Genomic DNA, 26,944 nt, shown 5'->3' with positions numbered 1-26,944 from the left:
CCCCCCCCCCCGGAGCTAGGCCTGCATCATTTCCCCAGGAGGAGGGGGGATCTCAGCCGAGAGCCGGGTGGGGGGATAGCACTTCGCGGGCCGCTTTCCCCTTCTCAGCGCGCTTCCCCAGCAGGGCTGGGTCCCAAGGTCCCCGGGGGCCGCCAGGGCGGGCGGGACGCCGGGAGGAGCAGCCGCCGACGCATCCGCCGCAGGAGGCGGAGCGCTGCACCTGGCGGCGGGTCCTCGGCGCTCTGCCCTGAAACGGGTCCAGCCGGTGCGAGCGACTGAGGCCCGGCCCGAGGAGTCGGAGAACAAGGAGGAGGAGAAGGTCGCGGCGGTGGGTGCGCTCGGCTTGCCGCTCCCGATCGCCCCACCCGCACCGCATCCCTCCGTGCCGCCCCGCCCGCCCGCCGCAGCCCCGGAGGAGCCAGCTACCCTCCCGAGATGGTGCGCGCCGCCCCGACAGCCGCCGCCCGGGCGTCCCGAGCTGCCGCCCCGCGCGCGGGGGAGATGGCTCTCTGCACCCCGCGCAGCTGAGCTTCACCGTCGCCCGCAGCAGGTGAGTCAGGCCTGGCTTGTGGAGGGGGGAACGCGCTCGGCGGGGGCGGCCCGGCAGCCACACCCTGGCCTCCCCGGCAGGGGACCAGCCCCGCCGCCCGACCGAGATCCCACGCCGGTGCGCACACCTGCTGTCCGGGGAGGAGGCTTCAGAGGAGAAGCCCGGAGCAGGGTATGTGTGCGTGTCTCCGTTTCCAGCCCCACTGGCCCGCGGCTCCCTCCCTCCCCTCCGCTTCTGTGTCGGTTGTCATCTTCATGGGGTGCTGGGGGAGGCTACGGCCGGCACCCCCGGCGCGCTGGGCGCAGGCAGCACTTCCGCAAACGTAACTGGAGTCGGGAAAACAAAGGCGCTGCCCCAGGGAGCCCTCGCCGGGCGCCCGCTGCAGCCGGGGAGGGGGTGGGGGCCCAGGCCCTTCTCGGCCCAGGCCCACTCGCGCCCTTGCGATAAACATCCTCGAGAGAAAGGGGGAGGCGGGAACCACCAGACAGCCCCAGTGATAAGGACATGGCCACTTGTGTGGTAAGAGGAGGAAACTGACAGCGTCTGCTTCCCCAGGTGAATAAATACAAAAAAACCCACCTCTTCCCTTGCCTGCTCCCGTCCTAGGAGAAATTCCCACCTCGGGACTTCTTCAACTTGGTCTAACATGTCCTTAGTGCCCTTTTGAGATAGTAATGGGGGTTACTAGTCCTTCTGGGAACTATTTATTCCCTATACAGCCTCCTGTAAATTTAAGTAGGATGGTGAAAAATTCCTAATGCAACTTCCCCCTCATTTGTCCCACACCCACGTGGACAGACAGGTGGATTGATTACCCTTAAGGCCAGTACATGGTGTATTTTGCCTCTCCCACACACATTCACAACCACAAACATTTCCTTTCATCCAAAAATATTTAATCAACATCTCACAGAGCTACTGCAACAGATAAAACCTTGCCTATTAGTTGTAGGAAAGAACCCACAAAGAGTAGGGGGTCTAATCCCAACTGCTGTATAAATAGCTGCATGTCCTTGAGCCTGTCATGTGCCTGAGCCTCAGTTTTGTCACATAAAAGGAGACAGTTGGATAATATAGTGGCCCAACGTTTCCCCTAATTGTACTAGAAGTTTAAGATTTTGTGGACATCCCACTTTAAATCTTCCATGTAGATGAATGTAAACGGTGGGTGGACATACAGTTGGCCAACAACACCGTCTGATAAAAGCCAATGTGGATTTGGGAGATCCCTGGTGTTTGCAGAGCATCCCCTTCCCAAGACATGGCCACAAGCCGGCTGAAGGGGTAGGCGTCAGCCATGGCCTTGTGAAGTACAAAGAGGACAGGAAGCCTCATCATCGGGAAGGTCAGCTTCTGACACTAAGCTGCTGGCCATCAGCAGACATGGAAGATGCTTTCAGTTATTTAGTGGAAGTCAGATGGCTTGTGTTTGTCACAAGTTATAAGTAAAACTTAGAACTGCACAGCAAGAGGCTGGGACATTGCTAATGAGCCCAATGCAAGACACTCTGAGGGAGTAGGAGGAGAGAGGATTATATTTCAATAATTCATTAAAGCTACTAAGCATGTTTACAGTAATTTATTTCTGTGTCTATACAAATAAGGTAAATATAAAAACATGAAGGCAAATAGGTAAACAAAAGAGCGTGGTTTACAGGTATGAGGTATTGGATCACCATCTATTACGTATAGTTTCTGAATTATTAAGAGTAATAAGGCACTTTTTATGTATTTACTATGTTCAAGACACCATCTTAAACACTTTGTTTCTAAATCTCTGTAAGATAAGTCTTTTCCCCACTTTTGTGGATGATGAAAAAGGAAGCCCAAAAAGGTTAAGGAACTTACACAAACCACACAATCTTTTCAACCCCGTGTCTCTGGCACCAAAGCCCAGGAAATTTCCACATGGTGTCCTTAACCTATTCAGGACCCAGTAAGCCTCACCACCTACACAGGTGCCTTCCTTTGCTTCTTGCCTTTGAAAATTAACTTCATTTCAACGTACATATATTACATATGGGATATTTACCTATGTAAGAGAATATATATATTTAGAGTGCATATATATTAACGCATATGTGTTTACCCAAATGTTCTTTCTGTTTTTAAAGTCAAAGGCAAGTGTGAAAACTAACATAACCAAAGATATATTTAGTATTAATCTGACAGGTTTTTTGTTTTGCTTTTGATATTCAGTAAATCTTGATTTAGTAATCTCATTGTAGGGAAAAGGAGACATGCAATAATATAAATGTGTTTGTTAGCTGCTTTGGTACATTGACTAGGGAAAAATCAAGATATATATAGTAAGTGGAAAAAGGAAAACGTGAAGAGAGTTATAATATGCACATACTTAAACCTGCATACAGGCATACATATACCTCATTGTCCCCAAACTGTTGACAGTGGCTACCTGAAGGAAGTGAGATGGCATGAAGAGAAGAGGGTGCTTTTACTTTTTACCTTATTAAATTATGTTCAGGCTTAAAAAAAAATTTGCAAAAAGCATGTGTTATTTTATTATGTAAACTAAAAAGGGAAACAAAAAGAGTAAAATTGAGTCACTTCCTACAAATCTAAAATAAGAAAAAAAATTGAATGTGCCTAAACTTTGCAATGTTAGAAAAGTGAAATGAAACTCAGGAGATCAAAAAGCAAGGTGGTATTGTGGGAATTGCAGGTGTGGGAGAAAAAGCTGAAGAGTCTTAGGTGACTGATTTTTACCTTGTCTCACAGTGTCTATAGCTTGTTTCACAGCACCCCCATTTTTCCTCTTCAATAAGAAAGCTTTGATGCATGCACCAATTTATCTGCTAGGCTAGGGTGGTAAGAATTCCTGGTCTTGTTAGTTACTGGTGACTCTTGAGAAACATGAGTGTTCTTTACACAGAAGATAGGAATAGGAGAAGTACATTTACCTGCTGTGTCATTTCATGAAATTATGGCGTTTTGGATGAGTTCAGGTGTAGTTATTTTTAGTAATATAATTTCAGGAGCAGCCAGTTACCGTCAAGTTAATCTAGTCTGATGCACATATATATTTATGATATATAATCCCACCATTCTCAATTTTATGTAATAGTAACAAAAATCATTGCTTAGAATCCTTAAAAATTAATACATTTCTCTGCTCAGACTTAGAAATCCAGAACCAAATACATTAAAACCTTTCAGAATCAAGAAAACATGCTTCTTGTGTTTTGTACACGAAGGAAATCTGAATAACGTTAGTTTATTCTAAATATGATAAGCAATCCTGAGGAAATGGTAATTGTAAAATTATTTTGTAGAAGAGACATTCTTACAATTTTAGGTGTCATCCAACATATCATTCAGGGTTCTAATTATGTTTTGGGCCGGGGAAAATCTATCTATTAATCTAGGAAGCCCTATTGCCCAATAGGTTCTCTCTAAACCCAGAAATCAAGGGCAAAATCCTTCCCTAGTACAAAGCCAGGTTAGGTAAAACATTTTTTCCTCAGAGAAAAACTAATGTGGAATTCCCAGAGCACAGCATTTTAGATTCCTGGGACAAGCAAACACATACATCTGATGTGAATTATGTGTGGGGCAATGAAAACACCTTAATGTCTCCATCAAGAACATCCCATTGAGATACAATTCCTCTGTGTTTAATTAACATTAGCTGTCTATGGCCACTTACTATACTAGCATTATGGAGGGTAAGAAGGGCCCGTGTCAGCCAGATTTGTTGCCCTAAATCCTGAATGACACATTATCTAGTACTTAGCCCTCTTGTTGGAGTTCAGTAACATTTGCTTTGTAGCTGTTTTTCCGCTCTCCATATTTAGAAGATCCTGATTTACTGTTTTGTAAAATGGTATTGTCCAACTTATGTTAGTTGGTTGGACAGCTTTTGTAAACTATCAGAGTCATTTACTAAGACAGTGATTTATGGTGCCGAGTCCAAAACAGAAAAGCAAAACAAAACAAATAAAAAAACAAATATGAAACACCTAAACCTTGAGCCTGTATTTTAATATATGTTTGCTATAGATATTGCAACTTTGGTTGCTAGTTTGTGGCTCTAAATAGCACACAAGCACACACACACCCCTACCGCAGCACCAACAAAAACTACCCGCAAGTGTTGTGTGTATTAAAAGTAGCCTCCCTCTGCCTCCGTCCAGAATAATGTAAATGTGGCTGAGCTGTGGACGTGCTGATGATTGTGATGCAGGGATGTTAAGATTTGGAAATGCCAGTAAGAGCTCCGTATCACCTTCTGGCCTGGTATGCTGCTGCGTTTTAGGATGTGGGGTGGAATAAGAGACAATGGTGCAGATGGGAAGAAATCTAGGCTCTTAGAAAAACCATATTCCAGATCTATGAAATAGTCCTTCAAGGACTGCGGCCCCTTTTTTTCACATTTGTTCTGGGGAGCATCTGAGAAGGGGAGACAAATTCAGGGCTATTCTTCAAGTAGAAAACAGGAAAGTCCAACTTTGAATGACTGTGAGGAACATTTTGATATGAGACCAAGAGCAGGACGACGGGGAGAGGGGGAGACAGGGGCATCATGAGTCAGCAGTGGCCTGGGGAGCTTTGGGTGGCTTTACAAAAGATAAAAGAACTAGAAAGAGGAACTGATATTTTCTCAACAAATTGATTTGTGGGATAAGTGTGCCAAGGGAAAGTAAGTGAGGAGCCTGCGTTGTAGTCAGCTCCCTGTGAGGTTACGTAGAGAGACCTCAATGCACAGCTGGGTGCGATGGAAAGCAGAGACAGGGCCAGCGCGCCCAGGACAATGGCGGAGTGGGTCCCTGTGAGCTTTGTGGAGAATTCACCTCTCATAACTCCTCTGGGAACTTTTAGGGACAAGGTTAAGGTAGAACATACTTGGACCTGAGGTAAACAAGGCCTCTATCAACAGAGTGAAGCCGGAAGCCCCTACACTAAGCACATAAAGTCCAATGATACAAAGTGACATGCGCGTTATCTGTGACTTCTAAGAAATGCACCGATCTGATCCTGCATAGGCGAGCTTCTGTAGCTATTGTGGAGTGTCTTCTTAATTCTATTTCAAAATAATTTCTGTGGAATTGGTCGCTAATGTACAAATGAAACCCAAACTCACCTTTATGAGGGAGTTTGAATAAAAGAGTTTATTGTTAAACCTTCAAAAGGGTAAAAATGACACATTTTAACTTTCTTTTCTATATAATGAGGTCTCCTGTATTTGAAGTTGTAATCTCTTTTAAGAATGTCTCAAAGCCTTTGTAACAGGTTCTTTCAGTTGTTTGTACTGATAAGCAAACTACAATTTAGCAACTCCCCATAACCTTTCAGGAACTCCAGGATCAAGGATGTTCCCACTGTCACTCAAATGACTTGTATTTAAAACAATACAGGTCATGCCTTGAAGATACTGTAGGTTTGGTTCTAGACCACTGCAATAAAGTGAGTATTACAATAAAGTAAGTTTCAATCTTTTTGCTGGTGGAGGGTCTTGCCTTCAACTTGTAAAAAATGCAACGTTTGTGCAGTGCAACAAAGGAAGCCTGTATGTATTTTAAAAGTGATAAATGCTCATTGAAGAAAAATCCAGTAAAGTGTAAAAAAAAATTAAAGTAACTCCTAATTTTACTTCTCAGAGATAACCCCTAATAACATTTTGATATTATTTTTTTCATGTCATTTTCTAAAATATATTTAGTATGAAGCACATAGATTTACAGATATAAACTTAAAATACATAGAAGTTTGTGTCCTTTTTTTCACTTAATGTGATCCATAGAGCGTGAGCATTTCCCCATATTCTATTAATTCTTTTTAATTAAGTTCTCTTCAGTTCTGTTTTTCTATTCCATGGATATAAGGTTCTATTTTTCTCTCATATGGATATAACATAATTTAATAACTGCTCCTATTACTGATTCCTTACTTTGTTTTGATTATTATGAACAGTACTGAAATAAACCTCCTTACACTTAAACCTTTGCCTTCTGGAAAGGTTATACTTGATTCTCAGTTAATGAGCGTACCTGTCAATCTTCATCCTCACCAGCATTGAATATTTTCATTTTCAAAAGTATTGGTATGGCATTTACAGTAAATCTTTTTAATAGGCTAGATGATAAATATTTTTCTGAAAGAAATTGATAGCACATGGTAATTCTCAATTTATCAGTCCTAACAGCCTATGTGACAACAATTTTAGATTATATTTACTAGAATGTGCTTAGGACGTAAATTATTGTTTTAAACTATATTTCAGGGATATAAGTAAAAATCATTGGTGGTAACTACGTGTCTGTAGAAAAATGTATTTTGAACCTTAAGGTCTATATTTTGATGTAAATTGTAAACTCATAAAAGACGAGAAAGAAACACCAATATATTTTTGTTAAAAATGGTTTGTCTTAATGGATACACTGTACTTTCTTTAACCCTCTTAACATCCTCAGTGCCTAAGTGTCAGAAATGCCAAGTAATAACACCAGCCTTTTGTCGAATAAGCATTATCAAGCACTTATAATATTATTTTACATATGTAATAATGTATTAGTGCTATAACCTAATGTTATATTACTAATACCTGGAGTTGTGTTTTTATTTCTAATTATCTTATTGTTCACAGTCTGCTTTTTCTGTGTTCCTAGTACTTTTAGATCTTGGACCTATAGTCTTATACCAATTATATTTACCCGAGTCAGTCCTATTCTGAAAAGATTTGAAAAAAAATTGTGGTATAAAACAGGGATTCACATAACTAGGGTTAAAATAAACCAAAACAACATTTTAATAGAATTGGACTGTCTTTTCTTTTTACTAATATATATTATACTTTATTACATGTTATACTCATATGTAATATATGCTATTCATTATACTAATATAGATTATATATTATTCAATATAAATTGCTTCTAAAGTGTATAGCAAGCAATAATTTATTAAGGAAAATCTTTCTGTAAAAACCTTAAGCAAATAACTGCTTTCAATATCCTTTTAAAAATCCTTTGTTTTATGCTTTGAAAATAAGAAGTTTTACATTTTCCATGTTAGCTTCCTGGCAAACAAATAAGATTGCATTTATATTCATTAAATTGGTAAATAATTTGATAGTAGAGACAGTTTTCAAATAATAACATACTGTGGCTCCCACTTTTACCGTAGCCTGTGCTGGTGCTGACCAGGTATCACCCTTCCCTTTCTCTCCTCTGCTAACCCTGTACCTATTCTGTTACCTATAAGGGGGTTGAAGATAACCGTTTCAGTGTTGCTAGATTTCCCAGGCTCCCTCATGATAACAATTACTCATTAGAGTCCCCTATCTGAGAAAATGCATAAAGATAAAAAGTTAATAAGAACTGCATTAACACTTATTAGAGAAATAAAAGTATGGTGGTAGCATCAATATATATTTGAAAATGAGTGGAATGTGTATGTGTGACGCTATATTTAGTGCTCTCGGAGACCACTGGCAGTAACTCCATGGCTCCCACATGTTGCAGCCTTTGCCCTGGAGGAAGCAAGCGGCTGCTTCTCTCCTGATGCGTGGCTGGAAGAGAGCGAGTAGGAAGCTCTGTGTGGGCCTGTCTTGGAAGATGTGTTACTGGCACCCCAGACTGAAAAGGACAAAGAATTTCCCTTTAAAAGTTATACATTCTGTAACCCGTAGGTTCTTTCAGTACTCTTGGTTCGGTAATCTGGGCACTACCACTATTTCTAATACTTTTTCGATGGGGATATGTTTCTAAGCTTCAGCAATGGAAATACAATGAATATTGGATACTCAGCCTGCTCATTAGTTTGGTTGTTCTAAACAATTTCATTGCCCTGTCTGGCTATTGATCTTTGTTTAGAGAGAAATGACTATGCATTGCTTCTACTTTTACAAAGCATCTGTGACCCCCTTAAATTCCTACATTGTTTTCCTTCTTGACAAACTAATGCAGAGTATTAGCAGCATTGTATTCAATTAATTTCACTTCCTATTTGGAACATCTATTGGATTGTTTTTGTTGGAGAAACTCACAAGATATAATTGTCTTTTAAAAAACATTTTTTTCATGCTGTAATATATGAACTGTTATTTGTTCCTCACACTGAGCTTGTTTAAGACAGGAAATTGATCTGAGAAGTAGAAGGAAATGAGGTTCTGGGGCCTGCTTCAAATTTATACTATAGGCTATTGGCACAATATTTAATCAAAAGCCCAAAACAAATAAATAAAAATCTTCCATGATGGCTTCCATGATGGCTGATAATCTCTAAAGACATAAATTACAAATTTTTTTTATTGATATTTAATTGTCTTCTACAAAGTGAAAGTGAAAATCTGCTTGGCTTTTATTAACTAAAACCACGTTTAGGGTTAAAGGTTGTTCCCCCATTCTCCCTGAAAGAGATGAAAATAATTTGCTCCTTTTATCCGATTAGCAGGCTGAAGAGAAATATGTTAGAGAGGATTTCAGTGCCTTTCGTTCATACTTATTATGTTACAAGTAATATCAAAATGTTCCTACAGGGCACTATATTTTAAATAAATAGTTATTTCTTGCCTAGGGATAATTGTCATTCCAATCCAAAATCCAACAATATGTTCTCTATTGAACACGTGCCCCCCTCATTAGCCTGTGGATATAGAGATGGATGTGAATATAAATTCATGCACATTGATGGACAAAATGCTACCCTAGTTCAGGGGTGGTACCTGAGAATTCTAGAACACTTACTTGGAAAGAATGCTTTTGGAATACTTGCAAAATAATGTCTGGGGTTTTAAAGAAATATTATAAGACCTCAACCACCACTACCAAATGTTCACATGTTAGCAGACTTTTGAGTTAGCAAAACGCTTTTTTATACATTATTTCTTTTAAGCCCTAGAATCCCTCTGTGAGTTAGTCGACTTGGATTTGTGTTTTTTTCCCCCCGATTTTCCAGAAAAGGGGCTCAAAGAGGCATTGATTTGTCAAAGCCAGGAGAGCAACTGGAACTTCTCTCTGTACCTCTTAAAATTAATCTCTGGTCACATTAAGCTTTAGTAAAACTTTATATTGTCATCAGTAGCTTGTCAAAAATAACCAATATTTATTGAGAGCTTACAAGAGTAAAAGGCAATATCCTACGTACTGTATTCCTCCCTGAAGGAGTTTATAATCTAGTTGGCCAGACAGGAAGTAGCTATAAAAAGAGCAATAAAATTACCCATAAATCCTGTAACAGCTCAGGTGTGAGAGCAATCTTCAGTAGTAGAGGAAGGAGTCAGTAAAATATTGCAAGTTTATTCTACTTCCAGATGTTAAAAAAGATTACATTAGCTATCATTCATACAGTATCGTCTAAAAATGTTATAACAGGGTATTAGTACTTACAGTTTAGTGTTATAACTAGTACACTAAAATAAAAGTTCAAATGTTAGAAAATCCTTAGGAGGGGTTGCAGTAGCGAAACCTTGCCAAGTGAATTTTCCACACTGAAGCCATAATGATCTTTGTAAAATCCAAATGTGAACATTCTACTTTCCTGTTTCATTCTCTCCAGTGGCTCCCCATTGGGCTCAAAATAAATAATACCTACAAGTTCTTACTATGTATCAGGCACTGTGCTAAGAGTCAACACGCATTATGCTAATTCATCCTCAGAGCTACCCCAACCAAACAGTAATACCATGTTCCTCATTTTGCAGAGGAGGACACTAAGATTTAGAGAAGTTTGTGGCTTTCCCAGGCCACAGAGCTAGTCAGTGACAGAGCTGGGATTCCAGTGTCTGCCTGTCTCTCATCCCCTACTCAGTGACCCCTGAGTAGTGGGTAGCAGGCCTTTGATCAGGCCTTCACCTGCTCCTCCTCCTCTGGGGGACTCTTAATCATCCTTTAAGGCTCCCTGAAGGCCCCACCCTAGAGACTCCCGCATCAGTCACTGACCTGGGCTTGCTCCTGCTTTAACGTTTAGCACAGTGTGTTGTGGTTGTGTTTCTCTCTCTCTCTCTCTCTCTCTCTCTCTCTCTCTTCTCTCTCTCTCTCTCTCTCTCTCTCTCTCTCACACACACACACACACACACAAACACACATACACACACAACTGGACTTGATAAAAGGGACTGCATCTTCTTCACCATTTGAATCCTTGATCACCAAGCACTCATCCCACCTAATGGTTGATGCTAAATTTATATTTATTAGATTAAAAAAATGAACGTCTGTATCTTCAATATAACTCTCTAACATAGTATTTTGTCTTCTTTTCTATTATCCCTCAGCTTGATGTTTAAGGCCCTCTGTAATCTATTGCAAGCCTCAGAGGCCCCAGTATTAACCTTTTAAGGATCTCCTGTCTTTTCTTTCCCCTCTCCTGGAATAGTTTTAGTCTTTGCCTAAAGCAAATCTTACATATTTTTGAAGGTTCAGATTAAGTCCCTCATACTTTTGACAATGCCTATCTGAAGTTTGGGCTCTCTGAACTCTGGAAGCACCCCATTGCCTGTAACATTTTTGTTAATTAATTATGCAGTGCTGGGTGGCTTCTGTTGTACTCCTGACTCGTTTAAATGTTACTTGTGTTTTGGACTCATTTTGTCAACTATAAAGCAGGTCTTTAAGGCCCAAGACCAAGTTTTGGGCATCCCTGTCCAGTAGCTAGTTGCACAATGTGTAGAGAGGCCGTACCTGCTAAGAATATAATGTATTCAGAGTTAAGGGTCTTTTTTCTTCAAAATTTGAATCCCTTTCCATACTCATATAGTTGTGGATAACTCCATGTATATTTGAACAGTTTTAATTTAAATACTACTTAATAAAGCTATCAATTTTAACAAGACTAATTTCATCACGTCTCATCAACAATTCAGAAATACCTGCTACTTGAATGACTCAGTGTAGGTACTGGTAGAATGTGTCTCCAGGTTTTCAAAGGCTGTGCTATGGTTTCAGAGTAATGGTGTTGATTGCTATCATTAGAGAGTACAAGGTGAGAAAACTTTTCTGCTTTTCTAAAAAAGCAAAAGTCCTTTTTATCCAATTAAGATTAACTGCAAACCTACAACAGAGATTTCCCAAAGAAGTTTGTAAGTTTAATTCTGTGTATAATTTGAAATGTCTTCTCTTTTTAAACTTAAAAAAACACACAAAACTTTAAGATTCAAGTTTAAAATGAAGTGTGAGCTTAATGGGTTCATGTTGGTGGAGTACTTAATAAACAAAAATCTCCCCTTGATTTGTAAACAGATTAAATACTTCATCAGCATATAAATATTTTTTACTGCTCTTTATATTTGTTCTATCGATTCTTATGGCACATTAAATGTAATCTAAGTCAGCCAAAGCATGCCCTACTTTGGGACATTTTTAATTTTATTAAAATACAGGTTTTGGGGGGGGAGGGTTCAGTTGTTTCTTTTTGTCCTTGATCCTGTGATTACACAGATGTCTATAATTACACTTTATTTTGTTCTTATTTTATAATGTAATTATTTTGGTTCCTTTTCATCAAAACCTAAATATGACCTGAAAATATTGAGTCTAAACATTAATGTCCTGAATTGAAGCTAAAAGATTTGTTTGTATTTTTAGGTTTGAAATTCACATAAAACCTACTGAATGTGACAGTCATCAGGGACATTTCCTTAACTACTTCGCATTTGTTGATACTTTGAGAACTACTTAATATCTCGACTCACATAACAAGAGACACCTCCCATAACTTTATGATAATCAAAAATCATTTGAATAAGATGGAGAGGAAAGACTGGTTTGGGAGAAAGTTACCTACTGAGGTTTAAATCAGCAACTTCATGTAAGCTATTGTACAGCTTTGAATCAGCATTTCAGCATCGGTTCTTCATCCTATCCTCACTTAGATAATTCAGGGACTTACGCCCTTTTAAGGGACTTTGTGTCCTACTCTGACCTACTTGATAAAGTCTCAGTTGACTTATAGAGGATAATTCATTACAGGCCATCTGATTAGAATTCATGCAGTCAGAATTTATTCTGCACAATTCTGAAAACTATTTTTAGTCTATGACAGAGGGTACTAATAGCTGCTTTTAATTATGGCCTTTTACAAAGCCAAAGCTCATATGATCGCAAATTTATTTTTTAGTTTGATTCTTATTTTTTAAATCAGAGTTACGCATGTACAAAGATTTTTAAAACTGGAAAAGTTTATAAGGCTTGATAAAAACAAAAACAGATTCTGCGCCTTTCCTCCTCATTTCCCCTCCCAGAGGCAACTATTTTCTCTGTCATGTAGGCGATTATTTTGATATTCACCTGTATGTTTTTAAATAAAATGCTTGTATTCTTAATTCTTGATTTTTAAATGTAGGCATTATCTGTTGTCTTCTCACTATGGAACATAGATTGAAATTAACTTGCTTTCCTGCCCCAACTCTCTCTGTCTGTTGAACCTTCTCATTTCTCTATCTTCCCAGTGTAATTATGTAGCAATTTTGGTTAGTTCAGTATTCATTATTTACATTAGTATGAGTAATCACAGCTGAGATGTATAGTAAATTATGATTATTTTTCTTTTCCTTTGTAACTTTTTGTTTCTTTTAGTGTTTTATTTACTGAACTTTTTCTGTACTTAACACTAAGTCATCCCCAAACTCTTCACCAGTTGTTTAAATTCAGATGTATTGGTATTTTGTCAGTGTCACGTTGCTGACAAAGAGTCTCCTGGAACCTGCAGACCTACCTCAGAAGCTGGCTGCCCCTGGTGCACAGCTGTCATCCTGGGATCTCCAGTCACTGTCTTGCCTGTATTCCATTTGCCTCTCTCCCATGTTAGGTCTTAGATTTATTTCCTACATCCCATGTCTTACTTTCCATTGATTTATTCTCTTATTTTGGTGGAGCACAACCTGCGAAAGGGTATTATGAAAGGTAAATTTTTTTGAGAAATTGACTAGGTAAAATGTCTTTATTTTACCCATATACTTGATTATTTGGCTGGTTATAGCTTCCAATGTTATCGTTGAGAAATCTGAAGCCATTTTGGCTCCTGATCCTTAGTATGTGACACACTGTATTCTCTGAAAGTTTGTGAGGTTATCTGTTTGTCCCAGTGTTCTGAAATTTTGATGACGTGCTTTGGCTTGGGTGTATTTTATCCATTGTGTTGTATCCAGTAGCTCATTTCAGGCAGACAGCTCATATCTTTTAGTTCTGAGAATTTTTCTTGAATTAAAAAAATTTCCTTTTCTTAATTTTTTTCTATTTTCTCTTCTTGGACTTTACTGTATTTTTAGACATTGACTTTCTGAGTGAGTCTGTATTTTTGTCTTTTCTCTCCTACTTTCATGTATTCTTTTTTTCTTCTGCATATTCTAAGCTCTTAAGTTCATTTTTTATTGAAGAGTAATATAGTTCAGTGACTTTTTATATAGTGAAGACATCATATAATAAAGACCCAGATACAAAAACATCAGCACCTCCAGAACCCTTCCCAGTCACTACTACTCCTAGGGCTAATCCCTATTCGGGCTTTTTAAAACTAAGCTTTTTCTTTTGAGATGATTGTAGATCCACATGCTGCTGTAAGAAATAGTACAGAGATAACCCATGTAATCCTGTGCTCACTCCCTGCCAAAGGTAACGTTCTTGCAAAACTTCAGTACAATAGCATACGGGGATACTGACGGACATTGATATAGTCAAGATGCATAGTATTTCTGCCACCACTAGGATTCTACCTGTTGCCCTTTTGTAGCGGCCTCCACTCCCTACTGAACCCCTGGCAATCACTTCTCTGTTCTCCATTTCAACAATTTTGTCATCCCAAGTATGATAATATGAATGGAACCATATAGTATATAATCTTTTGAGATTGGCTTTTTTCACTTTTTATAATTCTTGCAGATCCATTCAGGTTATGAAGTGGGCAATAGTTTGTTCTTTGTTTATTGCTGCATAATATTTCGTGTTATAGAGGCACCGCAGTTTGTTTAACCATTCATCCATTGAAGGACATCTGTGTTGTTTCCAGTGTTGGACTATTAATGAATAGAGCTGCTATAAACATTTGTGTACAGTTTTTTTTTTGTATGAAATGAGTTTTCATTTCTCTGGAATAAATGTCCAGAAGTGCAATTGCTGAGTCATGTGGTAGTCATGTTTAGATTTATAAGAAACTGCCAAACTGCTCTCCAGAGAAGTAGTACCATTTTACATACCCACCAGCAAATGTATGAGTGATCTAGTTTTCTGTATCCTTTTCAGAATTTGGTATTGTCACTCTTTATTTTAGCCTTTCTTACAGGTTGTAGTGATAGACCATGTTATTTACATTTTCTTAATGGTTAATGATGATGAACATCTTTTCATGTGTTTTTTTTTGCATCTGTATATCCTATATACCCTCTTTGTTGAAATGTCTCTACCTCTCTTTTGTATATTTTTTGATTGGATTGTTTGTTTTTTTTAATGTCGATTTTTGAGAATTCTTTACATATTGTATATAATAGTCCTTTGTTGAATATGTGGCTTACAGATATTTTCTCCTGGTCTGTAGCTTTACCTTCTTAGTGGGGAGTAACACTTTTAAACACTTCACCTTCTTTTGCAGAGTAACACTTTTAAATTTTGATGAAATCTAATTTATTAATTTTTCCTTTTATAAATCATGCTTTTGGTGTTAAGTCTAGCAGCTCTCTGCCTGGCACTACAACCTAAAGATTTTCTTCTAAGTTTTTTTCCTAAAAGTTTTATAGTTTTACATTTAAATCCGTGATCTGTTTTGTTAATATTCCTATAAAGCATGAGATTTAGATTGACGTTAATTTTTTACCTATTGATGTTTCATTGCTCTAGCACCGTTTGTTGAAAAGGTTACCTTTCCTCCGTTAAATTGTTTTTGCATTTTTGTCAAAAATCAGTCAGGAATATTTGTGGATTTATTCCTGGGTTCTCTGTTCTGTTCCATTGATCTATGTGTCTATATCCTTCTGCTAATACCACACAATTTTGATTAATGTGTAGCTGTATAATAAATCTTTTTCAAAATTGCTTTACTATTCTAATTCCTTTTTCCATTTCATAAAATTTTTGGAATAATCTTGTCGATATCTACAAAAAAACTTGCTGAGATGTTAATAGGGATTGTGTTAAACCTATATACAGATTTGAGGAGAACGGAAATCTTTACTGTGTTGAGTGTTCCAATCCATGAACATAGTATGTCTCTCCATTTATTTAATTTTTTTTATTTCTTTCATCAGCATTTTGTAGTTTTCAGCATAAAGTCCCGTACATGTTTTGTTAATTTATACCTAAATATTTTTATATGTTTTTAGCAATTATAAGTGGTATTGTATTTTAAATTTTGGTGTCCACGAATTCATTGCTAGTACATAGGAACACAGTTGATTTTTTTGTATGATTATCTTGTATCCTGTGAACTTGTTGAACTCACTTAATTGTTCTAGAAGATTCTGGAGATTTCTTGGGATTTCCTACATAGACGACCATTTCTAATAGACAGTTTATGTCTTCCTTTTTGATCTGCATGCATTTTTTTTTTCCTTTTCTTTCCTTATATAGTACTGGTTAGAACTTCCAGCACTATGTTACATAAAAGTGGTAAGACCAGATACGTAGTCTTACCTAGTTCCCTATCCTAGGAAAAAAGCATTCAGTCTTTCACCAGTAAGTATACTATTACCTGCAGATTTTTGTAGGTGATCTTTATCAAATTGAGGAATTTCCTCTTTATTCCTATTTTTCTAAGACTTTTCATGAATGAGTAGTTTTGTCAAGTGCTTTTTCTGCATCAGTTGATTAGGATCATGATATTTTTTTTCTTTAGTGTCGTGATATGGTGGATTACATTGATTGATTTTCAAATATTGTACCAGCATTGCATCCTTGGAATAGATCCCACTTGGTCATAGTGTACAATTCTTTTTATATATTCCTAAATTTTCTAATATTTTGCTAAGAAATGTTTGAGTCTGTATTTATCAGGGAAATTGTTTTGTAGTTTTCTGGTTTTTGGACTGTCTTTTTTCTGAATATAGGATCCTGGGTTGACAATTCTTTTCTTTCAGCACTTAAATATTGTTCTCCTTCCTTCTAATAAGAAATCTGTGATTGTTGAAATTGTTTTTCCCCCATAGGTAAGTTATGATTCCTTTTTCACTGCTTTCAAGATTTCTTCTTCGTCTTTGGTTTTCAAAGTTTACCTATGCTGTGTATTGGTGTGGGTTTCTTTTGCTTGGAGTTCATTTAGCTTCTGGAATCTTTAGGTTTATCTCTTTTGTCAATTTGAGAAGTTTTCAGTCTATTTCTTCAAGGATTCCTTCCAGGACTCTGATGACATGAATGTTCAATCTTCTGTGTAGTCCCATAGGTCCTTGAGACTGTTAATATTTTTCAGTCATTGTCTCACTGTTGTTCAGATTGCATAATTTCTATTATGTCTTTCAGTTCATGAGTCTCCCTCTGTCTCCTCCATTCTTCTCTTGAGTCCATCCATTGAGTTTGTTATATTTTGGTTATTACATTTTCCAGTTCTAAAATTTCCATTTTGATTTCTTTATATATTTCTTTGCTGAGACTTTCTATTTCTGTACTTCAACTTTCTATTTTTCATTGGCTTTAAACATGTTTATAATTGCTTGTTGAAGCATTTTTTTTTAAGATGTCTGTTTTAAAGTCATTGTTAGTTTATTCTAACATTTCTGTCATCTCAGTGTTGATATCTACTGATTGCCCTTCATTTCCTGGTTCTTGGTATGATACATTATTTTTTATTGAAACCTGGACGCTTTGGGTACTGTGAGATTCTGATCTGTTTCACGCCTTCTGTTTTAGCTGGATTTTTCTGACACTGCTCTAGCAAGGGAATGGGAGATGCTGCCTCATTACTGCCAGGTGGAGGTAGAATTCCAGGTTCCCCACTCAGCCTATGTTGACACCTGATGGTGAATGGCTCCTTATTATGAAGTGGAGATGGGTGTTCTGGCTTGATACTAGGCCCCCACTGATACCTCTGGCTGGGAGGATAGGAGTGCCTCTGGGTAGCAATGCCTCAGTACTGCCCTCACATGGCCTCCACTGACACCACAGTGGGAGTGGCCTTGTTACTGCTGGGCGGTGGTGAAAGTCCTGACTATCCACTAGGCCTCCCCTAAAACCACCCCAGTGGGGAAAGGGAGGGGTGCCTTGTTATTGACAGGTGTGGTGGAAGTCCAGGCTTCCCAAGTGGCCTCCACTGACACTGTTGTGGGGATATGGTCTCATTACCACCTAGCAGTGAGGAAAGTCCTAGCTCCTCACTTGGCTTCCTCTGACACCACCTCAGCCGAAGGATTGGGGTGGCCCATTCTAGCCTGGTGAGGGTGGAAGTCTAGGCTCCCCACTTGACCTTCATTGGTGGTACTGGTGCGGGTAGGAGAGGGGCCACAATTTTTTTCCTGTAGTATTTGACTACCAATTGTGAATTATTTAAACTCACTATGCCTCATTTTCCTCATCTGCAAAGTGGAGAAGATAATAGAGATATTATAAGGAATATGAACTAATGCATATAAAGATCTTTAAATGTTACCTGGCACAGAGTAAGTGCTCAACAAATGCTATCTATTTTTTTCTGATATTTTCTTAAGCTGCAAACCATAAGAGCATATTTGGAGAAATGTATGTAATATAAGCAACATGAAGGCTGTTTCCTTTCCAGGATGTCCTTGTCATGCCTGTAGTGACCAAGTCCTATTGCAAGGGTGCAATTGGCTCCCTGTTTCTCATTGAATTTGGGGTTGTGGTTAAGAGTTTCTTCCTATTTTTTCCTAGAAACTGAACGGTTTTAGCTACCTTTATTTTCTGAAAATTCTAGACTTCACAGTGCAGTGGATTTGTTTGAACAGTAAAACCAAGAAACTATAAATACTATTTTTAATCCCTATATTTGGTTTAGACATAGTCCCTATCATTTGTACATTTTGTGTAGGAATCAACGAAAAGATTGAGAATGAACTGAGCTATAAACTTGCCATTGGTAGGTAGTCAGTCGGTGGTCACAAAGAATATTTGATTTTTTTAAAGCTATTTTTTAAAATCAGTGTTGTGTGGCTGAAAATGATAAATGGTGAGACTTCTCTCTCACAATTATTGTTTGCAGCTATAGTTTGAAACTCCTCAGTTTCCCGTAAGACAAAACTCTATGTTTAAATGTTATCAATTTCATTACTAAGCCATCTTTTAAATTTTACTTTACAGATAAACAATTAAAATTTTGAAGTTCAAACTTTCTGATGGTGGTGACAAGCCATGGCGACAGATGATAAAGTTGCCATCTTAACTGATGATGAAGAGGAACAGAAGAGAAAATATGTGCTTGCTGATCCCTTTAATGGTATTTCCAGGGAACCAGAACCACCTTCAAATGAAACACCCTCCTCCACAGAAACAGCAGCTATTCCTGAGGAGGATATAGACTGGATAGAGAAACATTGTGTGAAAATAAACAATGATCTTCTAATTTCCAAGGTCTTTTATTTTTTCTTTTATGCTGCATATGGCTCTCTTTACCCACTTTTGCCTGTGTATTATAAACAACTGGGAATGTCACCGAGCCAGAGTGGATTGCTAGTAGGTATTCGATACTTCATTGAATTCTGTAGTGCCCCCTTTTGGGGTGTAGTTGCAGATCGCTTTAAAAAAGGCAAAATTGTCCTCCTCTTTTCTCTCTTGTGTTGGGTTTTATTCAACCTGGGCATTGGATTTGTCAAACCTGCTACCTTGAGATGTGTACCAAAGATACCCCCAACAGCTCGCCCCACCAATTCAAGTCACCTGCTGACGATCCTGCCAACGAATTCTTCCATTATCGCTTCCATGATCACATCACCAAGAATGCGTGAGAAGAGAAACCTGCTTCTTTCCAATGAGCCAGTGATGTTAGAAACGGGGTCCAATAGCACAGCTGTCATCTTTTCGACAGCTCCAAGCAAGACCAGTGCACCTACTCTGCAACCTCAGACAGATGAAATTACAGACCAGATTATGGACTTGACCTTGAGCCCAAGCACAGCAACCCTTGGCCCACCAGGAAATGTAACCAGGGAGACAACCACTGCTATTGTCACTACCACCAAATCTTTACCTTCTGACCAAGTCACTCTTCTTTATGATCAACAAGAAGTAGAAGCTATATTCTTGGTAATCTTGGTAGTTGTCATAATAGGAGAATTTTTCAGTGCCTCTTCTGTCACCATTGTGGACACGGTAACACTCCAGTATCTGGGAAAACACAGAGACCGCTATGGATTGCAGCGCATGTGGGGCTCCCTGGGCTGGGGCCTGGCGATGCTGTCCGTGGGCATCGGGATTGATTACACCCACATAGACGTGCTCATTGACGGGAAGGGGTGTAAGCCCCCTGAATACCGGAACTACCAGATCGTCTTCATTGTCTTTGGAGTTCTCATGACTATGGCCTTGATCGTTGCTACTCAGTTCCGGTTCCGCTACAACCACTTCAAAAATAATGAAAACGAAGGGAAAGAGGTGGAAATCCCTCAGGTGGAGAGGAACAGCTCCACAGAATCCTCTGAGGAGACACCAACCACGACGAGCCACTCCCAGGCCTTCAGCTTTTGGGACTTAATCAGACTGCTTTGCAGTGTGCAGTATGGCTCAGTGTTGTTCGTGGCTTGGTTTATGGGTTTTGGATACGGCTTCGTGTTCACATTTCTCTACTGGCATTTGGAAGATCTGAATGGAACCACAACCCTCTTCGGGGTGTGTTCAGTCCTGAGTCATGTGTCTGAGCTGACAGCTTATTTTTTTAGTCACAAGCTTATTGAATTGATCGGCCACATCAGGTAAGAACATGCTTACTATATCTGCCCCATAGCCATTGAACCGTACCATTTCCTAGTGTATAGCTCCTGTGGTCACATTTACAGGATAGTCATAATTTGTATGGAGGGTAGGATTGGATAGGAAATGGGGCTTTCTGTTGTGCTTTCTCTTTAAAATAGAAACAAGGAAGGAAGTAATGAACCTAGTTGGATTATCGAAAACAAACAAAAGATGCTGCTTCCTCTCTGTATTTTAAGAGACTCTTACAGTAAATATTCTGCGGTATAGGAGTACCAATTTAGTGAATTGTATTATCCATAGACCTTGAAGGGTCCACCTGTCTCAGGCATTTATGAAGGAGGGCTTAAGTGGACAAAGATTATGTTTTTCTCAGCCACTTGCTGACACAGACCTTGAATATATGGTGTATGAAGACGTCTGTTATATTAATAAGACTGATGTGACCCACCACAATCCCTAATCCATGACGTTACATGGAGGAAATTTCTTATATAATTTTTTTCTGATTATTACATGAGTTTCTGCATTTTTATCTGCCATGAAGAAATGGGACATTGAAAAATCTTCTACCAAAAATTTTCCATGTAATCCTTTCACTCAAAAGATCTAAATGCCTAGTGTTTCTTCTTCTGTAATGTTTCTTACCATTAATGTTTGTATGAAGTTGATCCAACAGCCTTGCTCTTTATAACCCTTTCTGCTTTGCTGTTGGCCCTACAATAGAGCCAGCTACACAGAAGCATTCTTACATCATAGAAAAACATGGCATGTCTGTTCCTAAACTGGAAGTTGCCATAACTAAACATAACGTAACTAAAACAATGCATGTGTTTGTGTGTATGTGGTAATCTTTAAAACTGCTATTTTAATGAGAAATTAGAAGGGAGAAATAGACACTGACAAGATCTGAGAAACATTGATCTGTTTCTTTTAATTTCTCTTTGACTAACTGAAGGAAATATTTTCTAATTTAAAGTTTCAACTTAGAATCATTCTTTTCCCCAAACAATTGTGAATTTTTTCCTCCTTTCGTTTGGTTTAGCTTTGGGAGCTGTACCCTGTTCCTTCTCTTTCTCAAGTCTTTGACCCCTTTGTTGTCACTAAACAAAGTCAGGCGCTGTGTGGATGGTTCCCAGACCCACAGCGTCCCACAGCACATTTAGTGGGAACAATCTGCAAAGAGTTTTGTAACATTAAGGACTTGGAATGCCCTTTAACCTTGTCCAGGTCATGTTGACATTCTCTGAGGCTGTGGATTGACCACGATGAATGAGACATTTCTCTTCAGCTTTGGCGTATGAGCAGGATCTCACCTCAGCTATTAAAATCACATTTACTTCCAGAAAGGTACCAATGACCTAATCAAAGTTAGGTCTTACCACTGAGGAGAGTTCCTAGGTGTCATTATTTAATCAGTCAATAGCATTAATTGAATGTTGACTCAGTACAGAGTATGCAGATAGGTTCTATTTTCACAGAAATTGTTAAGTTCTTTTCACATGCTAAAAAAGTTTCTTTTCTGTCTTTGCCTTTTGTCTGAGGTATATATTTTCATGATAAAATCCTAGAGGGTTTACAACTAATTTTGGAAATTACATGAGTTTACACTTGTGATTTTCTTTCCTAAGCATTATTAGTTATTCATTACTGAAAACCTACAGCTTACTTAACCTTAATTTTCTGGTTTTCCGTGCCAAAAGCATCTTCCTTCTTTTATTTAATAGTGTGATGGAAGAAGAAGGCTCTTGTGGTCACAGTGTTGCTCCCAAGAGCCTACTAGGATTCCATCAATTTCTGATCATTTACCTCTTTTGGATTTTAATTATGTCCACTAAAATATATGCTCTTATCTACCTTTAAAGGATTCTGATAGCTGCAATGAGATTATACCCACATAATTAGGTAGAATAAATACGGGGTGTTTTTGGTGAGAATTTTGGGAACCGAGTCATATGGTGGTGCTTGAGATTTGGGGGTTAGAAAGTATGATGGTGACAATTTAATCTTTTCATTGAAAAAATATACACTAAATAGTTGATGAAGAGGAATTGTCTTTCTATGAATTCGTAGTCTTTGTTGTCCTGGTAGGATCATAAGGAGGGCTCTCTCTGTGGCTCTTACATATGCATGTACGGTTTTGCAGTATGCTGTGGCTGTCACAGTGGGAGTTTGTTTTTAGGAGTCAGCACTGCCATAAAAAGTGTAAATATCCTAAGGTAATCAAAAGTGGATTTTCCACAAATTCTTTATAAAAATTCATACCAGAAAACATTTTTTAAATATCGTGTCTAATCTTGATCCACTTAGTATTTTTAACAGTTCCTACAGCTTGGTCCCAGTTTTTCAGGGAATAACCTATCTATCAATCTAAGTACGTACACACACACACACACACACACACACACACACACGCACAGAGTAAATGATTTCTGATTTTAACCTTGGATTTTGTCCTTCTCTGAGCAGTGGCTTTCTCAGGCAAACAGGATAATGCTTAATATTTCCACTAAAAACAGGTAAATTTCTTTTGAATTGAAATCACAAGACTTTGGAATTTACAGCAAGTATAGTTTTAGGCTAATTTTTGTAAAGATAAAAACTAGACTTCTTTAACTAGAACTGTAAATGAATCTTAAGGGTATATTCACCTTGCTGAGTGTTTCAACAGCCATGAGTAGGGTTGTGATCAAAATGCATTGCAATTAATCATTTGTAAATTTGAAAATCATTACTATCTGATATTAAGCCATCACCTATGTTATTTGATTTAAATTTATTTACATTTTAAGGGACACACTAAAATCTCAATCAACTCTGACTTTGCCAAGAAATTCTTATACTCAAGGTCAGTTTTGCCATGCAAATGTTATCTGGAAGGGGTACTATATTAACCATTATTAGCCATTAATTACTACTTAATTGTAGCTAAGTATCCAAATGAGCTAGGCAGTCAAGTTTGGGAAAGAAGAAAAGACATAATCTAAATAGTGAGAGAAGGAGAACACAGGCTTTGCTGGTGGGGCACTGCAGGAAGACCCAGAACAGATAAAGATGCTGGGCTGCCAGCCGAGGACAATGGGAGGTTGTAAGGGATAAATGTTTTGTCACTGAAGGAAGAGCAATTTGCATTGTAAGAAGGAGGACACTGTGTGATTAGGGAAGGCTGCACAGAGAAAGCTGAATTGGAGTTAGCCACTGAAGGATCTAGAGAGGATCATGGTCATGTTTTCATTCCTTCTTTCTTTGTCCTCATCCTCTGCCTTGTTTCTACCCACTTCTTTGTGCCATATTTGCTGATCCTGGATCCTCTGGCTCTAAGATCCTCTCCACACTATGCGTGGCAGAGTGCTGATTTCTGCAGGCTGCTTTTCTCAGGACCTGGTCTCCTGGCTTCTGCCTGGGTTCAGCTCATGTGGTGGTACTCAACCATTAGACTCCCCAGGAGAGCTTTTACAACTCCCAATGCACACACTGCACCCAAACCAACTACATCAGACACTCTAGAGGTGTGTCTAGGCATTCATGCTTTAGAAGGGTCCCCAGTTGATTCTAGTGTGCAGCCAAAATTGACAACCACTGAGCTGGGGGAGGCACAGCTGGAGGTTTCGAGTGGAGAGGAAACCCTAGCTCACGCAATGTCTTGTGTGAGCTTTGGAGGTTGTTCCCTCCGATCCCTTCAGTTGGTTCTTTCCCTGGCCTCCGCTACGTTCCTCACATGCACATGTGGGTCAGCACTCAGCTAAAGACTCAGGGAACCCTCGCAGCTCTGTCTGTGGAGCTGTCTCCTCGCTGATACTCTGCCCTGCTCCCCAGAGTCTCGTGTCTTCTCAGCTCAGGAGTCCTCTGCCCTGTCAGGAGGAATCTCTGATACAGCAGCTGCTGCATCTCACTCCGGCTCCGTCCATTGTGGGTGACCCTTCCCTTCATCCTTCTAAGCTAGACCTTGTAGAGGCTGCCTGTGGTTCTCTCGGCATACTCAGGTTTCTCAGCAATTCTATTACCTATTCTAACAAAGTCTCTGAATTAAGACAGATTGGTTGGTACCTGTTTTTCTGATTAAATCCTGACTCATACACAATCCTTAACTGCTTAGGAGGACTTCTGTCACCACAATGAAGGAACAGAATGGAAAAAGAATAACTCAGTTCCTGATTAAAAGCCAAAAAGGTGGTGGACCTTAACCAACATTTTTTCCCCCTCTCATTTCTTAAGGAAGTATTATTTATTCTTTAAAAATGACTTTTACCACAATAAAAATATCTTAAAGACTTAATTTTTATAGTAAATTTGAAATTATAAGTTATGACGCTCTAAAGCAGCAAGTATTACGCTGTGTTATTAAAAATCAAAACCCTGTATATTTGTTCAATTTAGTTGAACAGTTATTTAGACCTAGAGAATCCCAGATTAATAGGGTTTAGGGATGAGCATAAAAGGATGGGGATTGGAAATGAGAGGGGAGATTGAAGGCCAGCTGGGTGCTGGAATGAGGAACATGTACTCTATCCTGGGGGCAGGAGGGAACCACAGCAGGGTTTAGAGCAGAGGAGGGCCATAGATTTTTCACTTATTTGCAATGCAGTAGGTAACTGAAGCAGGGAGCCTACTGAAAAGGTTCTTAAAATAGTCCAAGTGAGAGGTGATACAGGCCTGAACTGCAACAGTAGCAGTTGGGGGAAGGGATGGATTTGGGAGGTAAAATTGGCAGAATGGTTTGGATGTAGGAAGTGAGGTAGAGACCTCCACGTTTCCAGCGTGAGTATGGCGGGTCCACTAAATCCAATAGAAAATTCAGGACAAAGATACAGAATTGGGTGAGCCATTGGACTCAGTGTTGGGTATGTTTAGTTTGAAGTTGGACTGTCCAGATGGGAATGTGTAGCACAGGTGATATTATAAGCCTGCAGCATAGTGGAGAGGTTAGCACTGAGGATACAGGATCTTCGACTGTTAAAGCCAGGAACGTGCCTAAGATCAACAAGGACGGATTGTGGTGGAACAAGAGAAATGGGTTGAGGAAGACCAGTTATGAACGACTGTGTCCAAAATTTTACTCCAAGTTTTTGATCTTGCTGAAATTTTGGTCTATGTTTTATTGCTTAAAGTAACTATCCTCATACTTAAGAATATTCTGTGTTATGAGGATTGTGATGTATGGCATTTACTGTAACCTGTGTCCACATTGTGCTTCAAGAGCAATTGACTTTCTCAGCGCTCCAGTGCCATCGTCTGAACCAGGCACACCTCTGTGAGTGTGTGTAAGCGGACCAGAGACATCATTAGGGGAAAGAAAAACATAAAGGGAACAGAAGGCATAAAGATGGAAAGAAAGAAAAGTAGAGAATGGAAATAGCCACTCTCCCTAAGGGAACGCTTCTTCCCATCCTTATTCATGAAGGCAGTGGCACACAGTGGTTACACGCACAGGCTGGAGTCAGACAGCCTGGGTCAGAGGCTGCCTCTCCCACTTGTAACCGGGTGGCCATGGACAAGTTACGCATCTCTTTTTGGGCAAGTTTGTCATCTGCAAATGCGGATAATGTTACCGTGTTTCCCCGAAAATAAGACCCAGCTGGACAGTCAGCTCTAATGTGTCTTTTGGAGCAAAAATTAATATAAGACCTGATCTTTTTTTAATATAAGACTGGGTATAATAGAATAGAAAAATAATATAATATAATATAATATAATATAATTAATATAATATACTGGGTTATAATATAATTAATCTTAACAAATGTAATTAATATAATATAATACCGGGTCTTATATTAATTTTTGCTCCAAAAGACACATTAGAACTGATTGTCCAGCTAGGTCTTATTTTCAGGGAAACAGGGTAGTACCTACCTCTTATTTTATGACTAAATGACATAAAACATAGCAATTGTTTAGAATAGTGACTGGCATATAGTAAGAGTTCAGTTCATTTTTTTTTTCACTATTACTCTGTCAGTCTTCTGATATATTATGTTGCTCATAACTACAAGACCTATTGAATCTGATTAAAAATAGTGACTTATTATAATGTCAGAAGTATATAGATCATTAAGGCTGCAAAGTTAAGATGTTTGTGGCTTTCAAAATAACATTCCCCCTCAAACCACTTTGGTCAAATTGAAATTTTCTCCCCCTAATTTATGATGACTGCAAATTGTTTATGTTCTTCTTCATGCCGTTTTTTTAGGACTTGGTGACTATAAGCTACCATCGCTGTCATAGCTGGCATACAGAATGACTGTAATTGTAGCTATTATTATTTGTATGTGGGTAGACTTCTGTTTTTCTATTCCTTTCCTCTTTACCTTCAAAGACTTAGATACTCATTTTTATAGGAAGAGCCTCTTAGCTACTTCAAATAAAGATTCTCATTATTAAACTACAAGCTGTAGAGTCTCAAAAGTAGAAGAATTTATGATCAAGAACTGAAAGAGTATAATTTGGTTTTTATAGTCCCTTGAAAAGAACATCTTTGCAAAGAAAGGTATTACCATATTATGTCATAGCTATTAGGCTGACTCTTTAATAACAGCATTACTGATAATTGAGCTATTCATAGTTCAGAACAAAAGGCCATTGTTGCAAAGTAGTTTAA

General features: G+C 38.8%; 1 protein-coding gene across 1 annotated transcript in view; it reads left to right on the top strand.

Annotated features, from left to right (window-relative positions):
• The first annotated feature begins 232 nt into the window (after positions 1-232).
• The window catches only part of MFSD6 (major facilitator superfamily domain containing 6), a 61,495-nt gene continuing 34,783 nt past the window's right edge, over positions 233-26,944 (top strand). The window contains exons 1-2 of the mRNA XM_033111858.1: positions 233-550; positions 18,742-20,348. Coding sequence (XP_032967749.1) covers positions 18,793-20,348 — 1,556 coding nt within the window. The 5' untranslated portion in view covers positions 233-550; positions 18,742-18,792. The remainder of the gene's footprint in view (positions 551-18,741; positions 20,349-26,944) is intronic.

This window comes from Rhinolophus ferrumequinum, chromosome 8 (assembly GCF_004115265.2).
Source record: "Rhinolophus ferrumequinum isolate MPI-CBG mRhiFer1 chromosome 8, mRhiFer1_v1.p, whole genome shotgun sequence".
NCBI lineage: Eukaryota > Metazoa > Chordata > Mammalia > Chiroptera > Rhinolophidae > Rhinolophus > Rhinolophus ferrumequinum.
This window is presented reverse-complemented; position numbering and strand designations above follow the sequence as displayed.